Below are 17,261 nucleotides of genomic sequence, written 5' to 3' on the forward strand. Positions count from 1 at the left end.
TAGGATAGGGAATGTTTCACAATATTCTGACATTTCATAAACTATTAATAAACTAGATGAATCTTTTCATTGAAAAACTAATAAACAGATCACTCAACAATGAAAATGATTGGTTAGATCAAACTAGTTAAAGATAAAATATGGAATCTGCATGTTAGAAATGTCACGAAATTTAAAGATGTTTTGTGATATACTGCTTGTGCTACAGGCCAATATAACAGAAACCAACTTTCAACTGGAGAATCAGGTTTGAGCTCCTGCATTGTCAAGCATCTGCTTAAGTGTCCTTGTGCAAAACACCAAAGCTCTGCAAGCTCCAGAAATGCTTCTCACCTTGACCTTTAACCTTGCTGTGCAGGATAAAAAGCAAAGGCAGCTTTCCCACACATATAAAATGTATTTATCCAGCTTGACCAATATAAGTGTCACATTGTTTATATAGTTATGTTACAAGTTTAAATGGTGTGGGCAGGCCTATAATTGTAAAGCTAAAATGCTGGAAGTTTTTGTAGGTAGGTGATAGGGGAGGACAAAAGCCAGTCCTCATTCTGGACAAATATTTATTCCAAAGTTTATCTGAAGCAATGTGAGGATTTAGTCAATCACAAATCAAGTCAGCATCTCCCAAAGATATGGTGTGTTTAGTACAAAATTTCTTCTCAGTGTTTCCCCCGAACAGTCTTTTTGTGCTGAGCTACATTGGAGGAACATTAAAAAAGCAAAAAAATTAGTGAAATTTGTATTAAGAAAATACAAACTTTGGAAGATATTGACTCGTGTTAACTTCAGATAAACTTCTGAATCATTTTTTCCACAAAACTAGGCTTTTTAGGGATTTTGCAGTGAATGAAATGATCACAGCAAGATAAACCTGTGTCAGCCTTGTTTTAAAAAATGTCCTTTAATATGTAAGTTTCAAGCAAGAACTCATTCACACAGGGCAGCAAATTAAAAACAAAATCATAAGATATAAAAAGATTAAACTTAAAGAGGAAATTTAAAAAAGGGGAGTAAAAACTGAAAAAAAAAATAGACAAAGGAAATAAAGTAAAACCATCAAGCCGAATAAACCAACCTATTGTGAAAGTGGTGGTATAGCCTTTTTTACAACAGGTTATTATTAAATAGCACATAATATGCGTGTTTTCGAGAGGCACTATTTTAAGTGTGCATCAATTGTGTTACCTTGCATTTGAGCGGTGGCTGCATTACGTAAGGCAGATGTGCAGTGAGAAAAGAGGAAACAGAACTGCCAGTGTAGCGGAAGTGGTACTGCCCTGAACGATACGCTGAGCGAGACGGAGGACGGAGGCTGAATCGTCCAGAGAGAGAGAGAAAAAAAGCAGGATTAAAAGTCGCCAATATTGTGAGTATATTAACCTCGCACGTATGAATAGCGCTTTATAATACTAGATTTTCATTCGTAGCTCAATGTTAGAATGGCCGTTTCGTCGTGTCCGGTTGGATCCCGTTGAGAAGCCGTCATGCTAATGGAGCAGGCTAGCTGGGTTTGTGAAAGGCTAGTCGGTTAGCTCGCCGGCTAACGTTAGCATTAGCTGCTAGCCAGTGAGCTAATCGACGGTCGGATTCCGTGACACTTTGTTCTGACAGGCTCGGCAGCCTGGGCGGGCCGCGGCACAGCTGCTGAAAATGAATTAAACGCGAAAGTAATACATTGCAGTGCCATATATTCTTTTCTGTTGATTGTTAAAAACGGCAAATGCTGATTGCCAACACCCCAACCGTGGTTTTTAAATGAAAAGTCAGTCGTTGCTTTTGCTGGCCTAGCTAACGAGCGTTACCGTTAGATAGCGGTAACGCTACATTAGACGACGGTGACTAGCTAGCTGTTAGCCTCTCCACTCCAGTTTGCGTTATCATGAATGCGTCAGATTAGCTCCAGTAACGTTATCTGATCCAGTTAAATCGACAACATATAATAGGAATAAAACTAATATTAAATCACATCAGTTTCATTTAACAAGCTAACGCCAGTAAGCGAAATGTATCAACCCGTTAGCATAGCTAGCAATATCATGGGAGGGCATTAAAATCTGACCCGGGAAGGTTTCGTCAGGTGCAGCAAGTGTCGGTAGAAACAACGTTAAGCAAACCAGTATTCAATTTCACATTATAACAGTTGCTAATACTTTTCGACGGATTGGATTCAACTTTATTCAGATCAAATTAGGTCACGAAAGACAAGGGCGAGATAGGATTGGAGAAACCTATCTAGCTACCAGCTAACCTTAGCAAGTGATGTGTATGGTTGACCCACTTGCCAAGGGGCCCAGTTCGCTATGCTTATCCTCAGTTTCCATTGAATCTGGCGGTTTCCTTGCTTAAAAGACCTGGTCTGTCAAAGTAAAATAAAATCAGTTCATAACACAGAGTTCAGAGCACTCTAGTATTTGGACAATGTTAGGACCATTGTGAAACATTCTTCCTTGTCTTTTGATTAACTACACATATCTACTTCTAATACTGTGCTTTCTTTTTCTTAGTCTAGAAAATGGATAAGAACGACCTGGTACAGAAGGCCAAGCTCGCTGAGCAGGCTGAGCGCTATGATGACATGGCCGCAGCCATGAAGTCAGTGACAGAGCAAGGTGCTGAGCTGTCAAACGAGGAGCGCAACCTTCTCTCTGTTGCCTACAAGAATGTGGTAGGAGCACGCCGCTCATCCTGGCGTGTCATCTCCAGCATTGAGCAGAAGACTGAGGGTAATGACAAAAAACAGCAGATGGCACGTGAATACCGAGAGAAGATTGAATCTGAGCTGCAGGAAATCTGCCATGATGTGCTTGTAAGAGTTTTTAATTTTTTTTTGGTGCTTAAAAACAATAATTCATATGCTTGTGATGACAGTGCTTAGGCCTGACTAACACAAAACTGAAAAACTCAACTTATTGTTTCAGGGCCTACTGGACAACTTTCTCATTGCCAATGCATCTGCTGCTGAAAGCAAGGTGTTTTACCTGAAAATGAAAGGGGACTATTATAGATACCTGTCTGAGGTTGCATCTGGGGATACTAAAAAGGGTAAGTAAGGACATAAATTACATTATAGTTTTCTGCACTTAGATTATCAGTATTGTTTTTAAACAATGCATTAAAATATGGTGTAATGTGAAATTTCTTGTAGTGATGATCCTATAGAGAATTATCACTCAATTCTACAGTTCCTCTCAGCTCCGTTGAGCATTTTTCAGCCCCTGTGCATTCACACCTCTCACCAGTGTTGTTTCCAGGCAGCTGTTTTTAGAAAAAAAAAAACTGTTGTACAGACTATTCAGATGACAGGCTTCCTGGTCATCACCAAATGGCAGATAAGGTTTTCCCTAGGTAAACACTAGTGAAGCATTTAGTACCTAAAGAGCCAGATATTTCCTTCAGTGCTGGGTGGAGACTAAAATGGAGCTAAAAGAGTGAACATTTGACTTAAATTTACCAGATGACACAAACATGGCTCCAAATTACTGCTAGTGTTGCTCTGGGACTGTTTGATAAGTTGTAGACAGCTGTCTGCCACTTCAGTTACAAGACAATATCATATCTTGTTCTTTGCCCCCAAGTGTCAAAAAATAATAAATTATTCCGCCTCTAAAATGTATTGTGAATAACAGTGAGGTTCTTTTTTTTTATTTTTATTTTTTTAAATCTTTTCTGTCTAAAGATACAGTGGAGAATTCCCAGCAGGCGTACCAGCAAGCTTTTGACATTAGCAAGGGAGAGATGCAGCCAACACACCCTATTAGGCTTGGCCTGGCCCTCAACTTCTCAGTCTTCTACTATGAAATCCTCAACAACCCGGACAGGGCCTGCAGCCTGGCTAAGACGGTATGAACTGAAGCCTGAACACTTAGTTTTGAAACATTTTTCAGGTTAATCATATTTGTAAAGATTTGAAGACAGTATGCATAACAATTTGCAAGAAACATTTAATCACTATTTGTTATTTTTGAGTATTTATTTTTCAGCAATTCAAAGAAATTTACAGTTTTGTTAAAGTTGCTGCCAGACCTTGATTAGCTGTTCTACAAATTTAAATAACAAGTTTAATCTTTGAATTTCAGGCATTTGATGAAGCCATCGCTGAACTTGACACTTTGAACGAGGATTCTTACAAAGACAGCACCCTGATCATGCAACTACTAAGGGACAACCTGACTGTGAGTTTTAACCCCAAACTGTTTTACGTCTGATTAATCCTGATGTGTTTATTACTGACAGCAAATCATAACTCTGTCCTGTATCTATTCCCAGCTGTGGACATCGGAAAACCAGGCAGATGAGGGAGAGACCGGAGACGGGGAAAACTAATGGAATTGCACTGTTAATCCACCTACACTCTTATCTTAAACACAGACAGCTTATATACATCCCCCTCCACTCCATCGGCCCCTCCCACTTCTGTATGACAAGCAGCCTGAATTGCTCCTGACCAACTAGTTTACCCCTCTCAGTTCACTGTGAGGTGACAGGGTAATTTTCAGTTGTTAGCAGATTCAGTCACTTTGTGGAAACATGTTGTATTGATTAGTGAGTCCATGTTGCTGTTGTTTTTGTCAGCTTTGTGTGTGTGTCTGTCTGTATGTAGTGAATGAGCAAGTGTGAATGGATATGAAAGATTGTGCGTATGGTCTGGGGGGGAGGGGGGTGTTGTGAATTCTAATCGTCCTTCCAAATTCCTTTGTCCCAGCTAGTTTGTTGTGCATTTCTCATCCCTTTTTTTGTTACTTTTCTTATTTGTGATTCCTCATGATATTTACAGGTTTTATTGTATGGTAATTAAACTGGCAGTTGATTTCCACCAAACACTGTGATGGTAGGCGTTCCATTTGCTTCACAACCCCAAAACAGTTTTGTGTTTGCATTTCCAGACACACGTACAATCCTGTATTCAACTAACTGCAATTCTGCTGTGGGCTCATACAGAAAGGAGGCAGGCTGTATTGTGACACTGACATCTTGGTGTAATGCTCCTTGATCATGTTCACAAATTCACAGTTTAAAAGTTCTAAGGGACCCCTTAAATTGTCATGTTAGATTTGTTCAGACATAAGACATTCCACATTATTAGGCTTTTGGAAAGGCAGTGCTCCTTCTTTGTTTTTGGTTTTTTTTTCTTTTTTTTTTTTTTTTTTTTTTTGAACTAAGTATGGATTGTCATTGTAGTTTTACTCACTGTTCAGGTGCTGCTTGATCTCAGTACAATGAAAATTGTATGTGCGTAAATGTGGTTCCATGTATTTTGCAAGATTGACTATCATCTGTATGTAAAACCTAAAGTAACCTTTTATTGATGTTAATTGAAAATGTCTTACCACACTGTATCAACCCTGCTTGCAAAATATTCCTCTTAAAGCGGTTGTTTTCTCCAAAAAAAAAAAAAAAAAAAATTGTGCCTGGCTTTCTCTTGCAGCCTCTATTTTCGTTTAAGTGGAAGCATCTGCTTGTTGTTTTTAGAAATCTCTAAGTAAACAAGTTAGACCAGACGACCTTACGACTGGTAAATTTCAACCTCTTTTTTTTTTTTTTTTACCCAGGTGCATCACTCTGCTGTTAAAGATAGCTGGTGTGAATGATCGTCTCAAAAATCAGGTCTATGTTGAAGGTGCAATTTGGAAAGAAGCTCAGTGTCACAATACCATATATCACCACTACATTCCACATACTGTAGTTGAAGACACCATTCCACATTATAGCTGACAGTCTGTTTACTCTGACAATGCTCCAATGAATTGAAATAACTTCTGTTGAAAAAAAAAAAAATCATGTCAGTTTATTATTATGCTTGATGAAAATGCAGTTAGTGAATGTGGAACGAAGCCTGTCTGTATATCAGGTATCTACTTGCTTTGTTTTTACTGACAAGTCTTATGGCTAAAATTTGCTTCTGTAACAGTCTATTACCCAGTGCACACACGTGGTTGTGAAAATTTAGATTAGCTCTAAAAAGCAATGACGAAATGGAGATAAACAATGGTTGGTGTAATTCTAGCTTTGTGTTTATGTATCTTTAAAACCATTCTAGTTTCACTATACATGTAAGAAATAGGAAAGTGTCAAAGACCATTCAGTGAAATAAAGTTTCGTTTAAGATAAACAGGCAAATTACGTCTTCATTTTTGTTCACGACATTTACATTTAAATTCATGAATATAGCATAAAATAACATAAAAAAGCGAAAGAAATTGGAGGTTAGGCTTCGTCGTGCAAGAACTAGTTTTCATCGCGGAGTGTCACGTAATTTAAGCTCTGTCCTCTCGCAGCTTAATTGAAATGACGATGCGCGGAGGAGGGGCTGCAGGTGTTCCACGGTCATAATTAAACGAAAACAATCTCCCGACTGGAAAGTAAACCTGCGGCAAAGAGAGTCAAACATCAAAAGTCGACGCTTCGGTTATTTGAAAAGCTGTAAGTAATCTAGTCTAGTCGGCTTTGATCGGTTTTGGTATCTGACATTTAGCTCTTTCACCTGTGGAAAAGATCTATTTTTGATGTGCAGTACTCATATAATTGTAGCCAACTTTAGCTAGCGCTCTTTACTGTTTTCGTAGCAAGACAAATCATATTTTTTTAAACTTTGCATTAACTTGTTCGGGCGTGTTCTTAATTGAAGCCTTGTATAATTAACTAGGTGCTGAAACAAATGTGAACTTTATGCATTTTTAGATTGCTGCACCAGCTTTAACTTGCTGTTGTGATCTGGATGAGGGGGAAAAAATATTTTTGTGGTCTGTGCTAGTGAAAACGTGTTTGAAGCAGTCTAATCCAAATTTTGCAAGTTTAAGTATAGTTTTTTTTTTTTTTTTGTTTGTTTTTTGACCAGAAACTTTTACTGAAATCTACTTGTTAATTAAATGCAGGTTTGTAAAGTGTGGTGATGTTTATAGAGGTGCTGATTCAACGGATCACTTGAATCAGACTAGGATTTTCTCTCTCCTAATCCTTTCAATCAAATGAATCGATTAATGAATTTAAGCTGTATGATAGTGTATTGTATTCAAAGATCTGCCAATTTAACAAACTCAAGAGTTACAGTGACACCATTCTTCTGCAGTTTAAAAAAATATATATGTGCAAAGCCAACAGGTCATTAGGAAAGAAGACTAAGACATCTAATGCTGACAAACTCACTAGCCCTGCAATAAATCCTTCCTTCTTGAGAGTTGAAAATGTTCAATTCTGTTAAATTCGTCTTAGAGAGGTGCTGATTCAACTATGCAGTCATTTTAGAGGATGTAGTTTGTGGCACTGTTTAACTGTCTTGAATTATATTAAGGGCCGTTTTTAAATATTTTGTCTACCCTCACTGAGGACAAAATATAAGAATATGAAAAAATATTGAATGCCACCTGTTTGGGGTCTATCTAGACTCTTGCCCAGATCATTTTTAAGGAAATGCCGCAAATTCTCAAGTCCCAGCTTCACCACTGTAAACACGTTTTGTTTTCTAAATTATTCTTTGATCATTTCTAATTTTACTGTGGCCTCTCAAACAACTAGGGAACCAAATCAACACTTCCATCAAAAAAAAATAATAAAATAATATGAACAGAAAAACACAATGTAATACTCATACTGCTTTTCTTATCTCTTGAACTAGCTGTTACCCAAGATGAACAGCAGTGGACCAGCATATCCCCTTGCCTCTTTGTATGTCGGGGACCTGCACCCTGATGTAACAGAGGCCATGCTCTATCAGAAATTTTCTCCTGCTGGACCCATCATGTCAATCCGTGTATGCCGTGACATCATCACCCGCAGATCTCTGGGATATGCGTACATAAACTTCCAGCAACCAGCTGATGGTAAAGTAGCAATTTTGGCCAAATCCACATAAATCACTTCAGTGATTTCCCTGGGCAGTTTAATTTTTATCTTCATGTGAAGCAGAAGTCCAATCTTCTTTGGAGTAGTCGTGCATTGTGACAAATATCAGGAAAACATAGTACAGTAAATATGTATATATTTATGTATTTATTAAGCTGGGTTCTTGCCAATAAAATGTTTATTAAATTTTGTTTCAGCCGAGTGTGCATTGGATACAATGAACTACGACGTTATCAAGGGTCGGCCAATCCGAATAATGTGGTCACAGCGTGACCCAGGACTCAGGAAGTCTGGTGTGGGTAACATCTTTATCAAGAACATGGATGACTCTATTGACAACAAGGCACTTTATGATACCTTCTCAGCCTTTGGCAATATCTTGTCGTGCAAGGTAAGTGGCCCAGGTCATCTAAACAGCTGCTTGTTTTTTTGTACAATGTGCAATAAGCTCTTGTTGCAGTATTGTTTTAGTTGCAGAGTATTACGCTGATACTGAGGTTTAATATTATGAGGATAAAATTTGTGTACCAGAGTGGGACTGGGCAATATAGCTTTAATTGGTGTAATATTGATATAAATATTGTACTGATAAATATATCCAGATGTTAAAAACCAATATCTGTAACTGATTACATTTTTAATTGTACCTTGCTTGGAATATTTTAATTTGGACATCATCATTTTGTACAACAATACAACATGATGATCATATCATTCTGATGTTCACTGAAGATCAAAAATCGATACCACAGAATTGTCACTTCGCCCTATGAAAGACTAAATATTTATAACTCAAATGAAAGTGGCTTTTTCCAGATAAAGCTCTGTGCGATTTAAAGTCTTCATCTTTGCAGGTTGTTTGTGATGACAAAGGCTCCAGAGGCTATGGCTTTGTTCACTTTGAGACTCAGGAGGCAGCAAACCGGGCCATTGAAACCATGAATGGGATGCTGCTGAATGATAGGAAAGTGTGAGTGAACTAAATACTTTGATTTGACTTGTTTTTTAGTTTTTCAAAAAATGGCAAATCTGATCTAAAAATAAAAAAGTAAGTTGAGGCAAAGAGTAGTGTAGAATATATATGTATGTATACTTCATAAACTGTTAATAAATGCTGATGACTCTGTTGCAGATGTCTCAGACTTTTTCTGTATGTTTTTTTGCTCAGTCAGAAGACAGGTAGATGTCAGTTGGAATCTGGCATTGTCAGCCCAGACGCCCATATCCTGGGGGAAAAAAGTCAGTTGTCCCCACGTAGGTCAGTGAATTGGTAGGATCTATATTTAGGATTTGCTGTCTTTTGTGTGTATTGCAATTTTAGGACTACACAGGCAATTAAGCATTGCTTAAACCAAGATCATCAGGAATATATGGATACAGTGTAATTTTTTTTATTTGATTCATGATGGAAGTTGTCCTTAAATGTTATCTTGTGCCAACAATTTGTATTTATTGTAACTGTTATATCTTAATTGTACTGTTTCTCAATGCTGTCTTCTTGATGTGTGTCCTCAGCGATTGTCCAGCGATGTTTCTGATGCTGTGTCCTGAAGCCCATGACACATTCCCGTACATTAAAGTTTTCTGTTAACTAACTGACTTTCTTTTATCCCTTCATTATTGTTCTGTTTGTGGGTTTTATTCTCTCTGCAGTTTCGTTGGCCACTTTAAGTCTCGCAAGGAAAGGGATTTGGAGTTTGGCACCAAGGCTATGAAGTTCACCAACGTCTACATCAAAAACTTTGGTGAAGACTACAGTGATGAGAAACTCAAGGAAGTCTTTTCTGCATTTGGTAAGAAATCACAATTTGTTAATTTTATTTATTTTTTTCCTGCTCAGCGTCATTCCTTTCGATTAATTGCCACAACTGCTGGAAAAGTAGAGAATTTACGTTCATTTCACTGTGGTTATAGTCTGATTTGTGCTCTCAGGGAGGACTCTCAGTGTGCGGGTGATGAAGGACGAGAGGGGGCATTCACGAGGATTTGGCTTTGTAAACTATGCTAACCACGAGGATGCTCAGAAGGTAGTGTGTGCCAAGTTTATACGTCCACTCAGATGTCGTAGTTACTGGAGATGTGATTCTTCTGGGGCTGATGAGGGCAGTATAATAACCCTACAAGCATCCTAGTGTGACATCAAACTCGAAGGGGGAGGCAGGCACAGTAAATAATAACATCAACACGTGGAGGTCAAAGAGGTCAAAAGCTATGAAGAACTCAGTTAGGTCTGTATTTTAAATGGGCTTGTTAAAAGGAACAAGGAGTGATTTGATTCACTGTTGATGTGGAAAAAATCCACTTAATTCAGTTTTAAGTTTTGTTCTAAAATGTGTTAACTACCTTGAATTATAGGAGAAGCGGCGGCAACATGTTGATGCTCCTCTTGTTTTCCTAGGCAGTTGATGAAATGAATGGAAAGGAGATCAATGGGAAAATCATCTATGTAGGCCGGGCTCAGAAGCGTCTGGAACGTCAGGGAGAGCTTAAACGCAAGTTTGACCAGATCAAACAGGACCGCATTCAGCGCTATCAGGTACTGCTGCGTTGCATGCATATGCTCATTGTCATTTCAAAACATCTTGATGACTTTCATTGTTGGTGGTCTTGCATTTACCTTTTTAGAGTTGGTATATAAAATGGTTGGAAAGAAATTAAAGGTTCAGTAGTGTTCCCAATGGAGACCTCACCTATATTGTTTATATAGATGTTTTTTGTACATACACAAGGTAAGCTCAGTTGACTATGCACTGGGTAAAAAATAGGTCTTTTGAGAGTCACCGTAATGGTGTGGGGGTTCCTAAAACATCAGCCAGTCAGCTGAAGTGAGATAAAGTATGGGTCAGAGTTTTAAAACGACAAAGATCCTGTAAGATGGCATGTAGTGATGGGGCCCAAAATGAACTCTGTGGCTTGCCTATGAACTGGTCAGAAATTGCAATTATGCCATCCCAACCAGCAAGCATGGATTTTTCTCTCAGAAATACATCTGGAACTAGTAAAACACGCATGAGACCGACACAGCATTGATTAATAATTATTAACTTATGCACTGCAGGACTTCTTTTAAAATGCTGTTATAAGTATTGATGTCAGTGATTGGTTGATACATTTGGAAAAGACTGTGGTGTGTGTGTGTGTGTGTGTGTGTGTGTGTGTGTTTTTTTTTTTTTCCCCCCACAGCAGGGTAGAATTGCTGCAGTTGTGACTTTTAGGCAGAGGAACTTTTATTCAAGGACAACATGAGCAAATGTACAAACTCATGAGGGACTATACAAGATGTAATGGGAAGATTACATGTATATCTGTACTGTATGTGAGATGATTAAAAGTTGTGGGGCCACTATCCAGTCCATGAAGAACTGTTGTTTGCTTTTCTGGTTTGAAATCCAGATAACGTTTAGCCAGATCTCTTGGCTGAACAATAACTATGGCGCTTGTGTTTGAGAGACATCCTAGTCCAGTCAACCACTGGATCATAAAGGATGTTGTTCAACTGGCAAACTCTGGTATTAAATGGAATATTTATTTAAAACATTTTTACGGAATACTTTATGTAAAGTAGTAATAGCTTTTTTTTTTTTTTTTTTCTTTCATTGAAATTGATTGCAAGTCTCTTACAGCAGGCAGTTAACCCCCACTCTCTGTAGGTTGTATTAGATGCTGCAGAAGTTAAATGTTCAATTGGTAAGTTTGGATTTGATGCTCCACATGTTTATGTTGATCAGCTTCACAAAGAAACAAAATGGCTGGGATGGTTGATCTTATCATTTGTCACTCTTTCTGGTTCCAGGGGGTGAATCTCTATGTGAAGAACTTGGATGATAGCATAGATGATGAGAGACTCCGGAAGGAGTTTGCCCCTTATGGCACCATCACCAGTGCTAAGGTATTGTAATAATGTGTGTGTTTAAGTAGATGCATGTAGCAATCAAAATCCTGCCTAATAAAACACAAAAAAATCCTTTAAATATAAAAGACTTAACTGCCAATATGCTTGAAAAGTGGCTGTTATGTTATTTGCCCTCTGTACAGAGTGCATTTTATTTTATTTTTTTTTTTTTACAGTGGAGAGAATTATTATAGCACAAAAAAAAGTAAAAAAAAAAAAAAAAAATGAGCTGGCCCATTTCCGTGTTTGACAACTGATCAAACAATAAAGCTGTGTTTGTACAGTTCTCAAATGATGCCTGTGATGATTGTGATGCCTTGGAAAAATCCCCTGGTAAACACGGTGCAGGACACACAACTTTGAGTTAAAATTTGTCCCGTGTTGGTTGCATTCTGAAATATATTTCTGAACGTCAGCTTCTTTGTTTCCTGTAGGTGATGACAGACGGCTCTCAAAGCAAGGGCTTTGGCTTTGTCTGTTTCTCTTCACCGGAGGAAGCAACAAAAGCAGTAACAGAAATGAACGGGAGAATTATTGCAACCAAGCCGCTGTATGTGGCTCTGGCTCAGCGGAGGGAGGAGCGGAAAGCTATCCTTACCAACAAGTACATGCAGAGACTTGCTACCCTGAGGACCATGACAAGTCCAATCATCGACTCGTACCAGCAGGCCGGATACTACATGACTGTACCACAGGTACGGACGTTTGAACAGTGACACAGGAGAGGGAGTGCAATTTTAATGAGCTGTTGATTGTGCTGCCATTCCTGATCAGTGTTTGGAAAAATAGGTCAGCTGAATGTCTAGCTTATTGATCTGCACCTCCTTCGACGTTTGCAAATGTCTGCGTCTCCCAAGAAGTTTCCTGGAAAGAACGACATCATTTGGTACCAATTATAGGTCAAAAAGAGTAATCAGATTATCCACTTAGAGTTATTTCTAAATAATAACCTAGCACAATCATCAGAATCATATTCAGCATCATACTCAACATGTGAAGTGTCTCTACAAACATACAGTTCAGCATATATGAGGCATGAAGTTGGAATAAAGTTAAATATTCACTGCGGTTTAAATAGAGAAATGTCAGTCATAGAAATTCATCTGGAAGTCAATAATAAACTCAACACACTAACTAAAATAACCTTGTCTGTTTTTCCTTTAATTGGTACCAAACCTATTTTACAGGAAACGGAGAAGAAATTGTTTGGAAATTACACACCAGTAAAAAAAGTGTTAGAGAATATTTAAAAAAAAAAAAAAAAAAAAAAATTCAAACAAACCAAATGTGGCTTCAAAACCCAGCTCTTAAAAACCAGTTATTCAGTGGGTGATCGCTGATGGAACGACGCCTTTGAACTGGACTTTGGTTCTTGGCAGACGTTCATTTGGGACCCTGGTTGATTGACGTGCAGTGTATGAATTCTACACAATATCTTTTACATTCCCTCTCTTTCTTCTGTTATTTCCCTTCAGTCTCTCTTGTTTTTCCTCTTGTCTCTGTATGTTTTATGTAACAGATTCATAAAGCTCTAGGTTACACACACATTTTCTCACTCAAGTTAAAATATTTTCAGTTCGACGGGACACATGTTCATGTCAATTCGCGCCTTTACGGCCAAATTAGCATCTTTTCACTTTGTATGCAGTTGTGTTGTTTAAATTTACTTCTCGCTCTGTACAGACACATAAGTATTCATTATGATGTAGAGGTTGACCTGCAACTCGATGCCATGCTTTTTAAACAGATACTTTTCTTGTAGCCTCCCACTCGCTCTTTCTACAACCACAATGCTGTCAGCAACATGAGGCCAGCACCTCGCTGGACAGGACAGCCCCCGAGACCACAGGGTAAATGGACAGAGACGTACACACACACACACACACACACACACACACACACACACACACACACACACACACACACACACACACACACACACACACACACACACACACACACACATACATATATGTATGTCTATCTGCAGTACATACTGTATAAATGTGGTCTCCATATTTTTCTTTAGGCCCCTACTCAACCCATTTTGTTGGCAATTCTGTTCCCCGACGTGGATCGACGGCAATCGCTACAGTTAGACAGGCGTCCACCCAGGCTCCACATATTGTCAGCTCTACACAGAAGACAAGTGAGTACCTGCAGCACAACAGCACAAGCTCCATTCTTCTGAAATGTGCCATGTATGTGGCTGGTAGTTTGTGACATAAGTAATGACTTTGTTTAGATAACATTGGGACCCAGACTGTAGGAGGACGTACAGACATGCCTGGTGTGACCAGAAGCAGCCAGTATAAGTACTCGTCTGCAGTGAGGAACCCTCAGCATGTCGTTACTGTACCTGCACCTATGACAAGACTACAGGTACTATACTGTTTTCTAATTCTAATATACACCCAGGACTAAAAATAACTGAAACCAGATGGGGATTAAGTTCAAGTCATGTTTTACACATGACTAAATTAAAATGGGTTGCACCACACAAACAGTGTAACTGCAGCCAACTGACAAAACTAATGTTCACTAATACCTGACCCGTTCAGAGTGAAGTGTACAAGTGGTCATATGGAGTACAGTCAACAAACCTGACCTGAAACTTGGAAAGGGCTAGTACACTTCTCAAGAGTAACAGGCAATGAAGTGTTATGCCAACAACATTAGATATGAGTAAATAATGTGATGTGATAGAAAATGAAGTTATTCTAGCTTGTTTTGCTACAGTGACTTCTTGTTGTTGGTTGCTATTGATTGGAAGCACTACAGATGTAGCAAGAGACTTTCTGTAACAACTTTCAGCATGACTCACCTTTGTAGTCGCTCTTTTTTTTAGGAAGCCGCTAATGGAAAAACCACAGTATGAATGTTGATGTGTTCAGCCTTGTGCCTGAATATTAGATTGAAAATGAGGAAAAAAATTCAAACATCGGCATTCACGTTCACATTACAACATTCAGTTGGCTCCATGTACAATCATTTTGACAAAAATAATTTTGAGTTAAAACTCAAAAGTCTAAGAAATATCATTTTTATATACCGTGAGCTTGTGAGTTAAATTGATGTCACAGTAAATTATTACTGGTGTCCTTACTTGATGTGTTCAGGTTGTTCCTGCCCCAGTGATGGAGCCACCAGCGCACATCCAAAGCCAAGAGCCTCTTACCGCCTCAATGCTGGCTGCAGCTCCACTCATGGATCAGAAACAGCTTCTGGGTGTGGCATCATTTAATTTTTTTTTTTTTTTTTTTTTTTTAAATGTCGATTGAAGCCACTTTACTATTTAGGTTGCTGACCTCAGTCTCTGCTGTGACATGCAGGTGAGCGATTGTACCCACTGATCCACGCCCATCACCCAAACTTGGCTGGAAAAATCACTGGGATGCTCCTCGAGATCGACAACTCAGAGCTGCTGCACATGCTAGAGTCGCCTGAGTCTCTGCTCTCCAAGGTTTAATTATGGTCATTTCAGCCAGCTGGTTAATGCCGTGCTGTCGCACAGTAACAGTCGTAGCTGTCAATCATAAGCCACCCAAAGGGAGGAATTAGTCTTCATATCTTTTTGTCATTGTGTGGTTAAAAATAATTTTGTGCACATCAGGTCAGTTATTTACTGACCATGATATGTTGTTCATGAGATAATTTTTATAAAACACATCATCTAAATAATCTGTTACTCACTGACAACTGAACACCCCCACTGCTGTTTGCCCCTCAAACAACATCTACTTAAGATAACCTTTTTTTGAATAAGGACATTTCCATAGATTAAAAAGATTTTTTTTTTTTTTTTTTTTTTTTAGTTTGTGTCAGTCACCAACATATTCAGAAATTCAAAACAGCTGCTATGCATTAGTTTGCACAATTTTCAGTTTAAGCTAATTATCTCACCACCACTAGCTATCACTGCAGTTAATGCGGAGTTGAGTGTAAAGCTCAAGTTTTGCTTGACCTTGAAAATTGCCAAAAAAAAGAAATCAGTCAACTTAAAAATAATTTTAACTGTATCCTGTTTTCAGCTTTGGATTGAGCTTGTTCAGTTGACGTGGAGAAAGTGAAGACTCTTTGACACAGTCTCAAAAATTTACCAAAAGTTTAAAAAAATGCAGATGATATTGCAGCGTTCCGCCTGAAGATATTTCTCGATTATTAATTATTGATATAATTGTCATGGTTTATGTAATTGGGGAAAGGCAGGAACATACTAACAAAATGAGAACTGTTTAAAGTGTTTGAAACTTGGCTAATTGCTAAGAGAATACCACCCTCACCGGCCTGGTAAAGAAATAGTCTAGCAGAATATAACTCATAGCATCACCCTTTATAAACTTGTCACCATCGACCTTTTTCCTCTCCTTTGGGCAGGTGGACGAGGCGATTGCTGTCCTGCAGGCCCACCAGGCGAAGGAATGCTCTCCAAAGAAGTGAAGAGCTTTTTCAGGTCAGCAGCAACGTTATGTGCTCAACCTATGTTCAGAAACTTTTCAGCAGTGGATGGATCATTGCAGCACCTTGCTGTTTACAACACATTCAATATTCAAGGCTTAGAGTTGCTATAATTTCAAGTTGGAAGTATCCGTTTTATCATTAGCGGTTTCGATAATTTTGACCAAATTAGGCCGGTGTTGATTCGTGTGGAAGGCCCATGTGCTGTGCTACCCAGTCCCTGGTGGTTTTGCAAATTTCTGCATCAACTTACAGTGTCTGCTTATTTGGTTTAATGAAACAGTTGTTGTTTTTTACTCTGTCAGGTCAATTCAGTTTGTCAAACAGAGCTGTGCTTCAGAGTTTCAGACATTAAATGTAAATCATGTCATTTTTTTCCAGATGTGAAGGACTTTCTGCAGGAGGAAAAAAATATTTACACAGTAAAATTTTGAGAAAAGAGAAATGTTCTATATGGATTAAATTGAGGGTAGAGAGATTTATGAAGTTAAAGCAATTTTGTTATATCTTTTGTTAGAAGTGTTAAAAGATAAAGTTTACAGTATATGCATTAAACCTGTCTTGTGTCATTTGTTTAACACAAAAGGTGAACGCTGCATGGAGATGAAACAGTTATCGGTTTCATGCTATACCATGGTAGAAATGCCAGATGGTTAGTTTTACCATTTACATTTTAATTATCACTACAACCATTTATTACTGTCAGTAATTTGACTCACATTAGGTTCAGTCTCCCAGACGCATGCGTGGCAAGCAACATGGGTTTGTTAGGTGTCAGTCATGGCAGAAGGCAGTGACAGCACTGCTCTGGAGATTTTTCAGCATTCAAATACCTTTTTACAAAGTTAGTGGGTATTATTGGATTTTTTAAGGCAAGCAAACCTGCTAAAACACCCTGAAATGATTTCAGGGTGTGTTATTATTATTATTATTATTATTATTAGCATTAACATTTCAGCACATTTGAACAATACTGTGATAATTTTGGTCACTATACTCATGATATTAAACCAGTGAGTCTTCATCCTTCAAGTCTTTTCTCTCACTGAAAAATGAGTAGAACCATGTGAAG

General features: G+C 38.4%; 2 protein-coding genes across 3 annotated transcripts; both read left to right on the forward strand.

The window, feature by feature from the left end:
• Positions 1-1,206: 1,206 nt before the first annotated feature.
• Positions 1,207-6,109, forward strand: LOC139620736 (14-3-3 protein beta/alpha-1-like). The gene is made up of 6 exons (XM_071476552.1): positions 1,207-1,366; positions 2,505-2,806; positions 2,919-3,042; positions 3,677-3,840; positions 4,077-4,172; positions 4,267-6,109. The coding sequence occupies exons 2-6, from the start codon at positions 2,513-2,515 to the stop codon at positions 4,321-4,323; spliced, it is 735 nt and encodes a 244-aa protein (XP_071332653.1). The 5' UTR covers positions 1,207-1,366; positions 2,505-2,512; the 3' UTR covers positions 4,324-6,109.
• A 150-nt stretch (positions 6,110-6,259) lies between these two features.
• pabpc1l (poly(A) binding protein, cytoplasmic 1-like) lies at positions 6,260-16,744 on the forward strand. Of its 2 annotated transcripts, XM_071476547.1 has the most exons (17): positions 6,260-6,420; positions 7,613-7,817; positions 8,037-8,230; positions 8,694-8,809; positions 9,008-9,097; positions 9,493-9,632; positions 9,772-9,866; positions 10,238-10,375; positions 11,633-11,728; positions 12,166-12,426; positions 13,494-13,581; positions 13,761-13,880; positions 13,977-14,113; positions 14,851-14,959; positions 15,064-15,194; positions 16,109-16,184; positions 16,571-16,744. In XM_071476547.1, exons 2-16 carry the CDS (start codon positions 7,625-7,627, stop codon positions 16,169-16,171), a joined length of 1,971 nt encoding a protein of 656 aa, XP_071332648.1. In that variant the 5' UTR covers positions 6,260-6,420; positions 7,613-7,624; the 3' UTR covers positions 16,172-16,184; positions 16,571-16,744. The 2 variants fall into 2 exon arrangements, with proteins under 2 accessions (XP_071332648.1, XP_071332649.1); XM_071476548.1 differs by lacking the exon at positions 9,008-9,097.
• Positions 16,745-17,261: the final 517 nt, after the last annotated feature.

The sequence above is a fragment of the Trachinotus anak genome, unplaced genomic scaffold (genome assembly GCF_046630095.1).
Source record: "Trachinotus anak isolate AG129_WGS33_773 ecotype Australia unplaced genomic scaffold, CSIRO_AGI_Tana_v1 ptg000004l, whole genome shotgun sequence".
Taxonomy (NCBI): domain Eukaryota; kingdom Metazoa; phylum Chordata; class Actinopteri; order Carangiformes; family Carangidae; genus Trachinotus; species Trachinotus anak.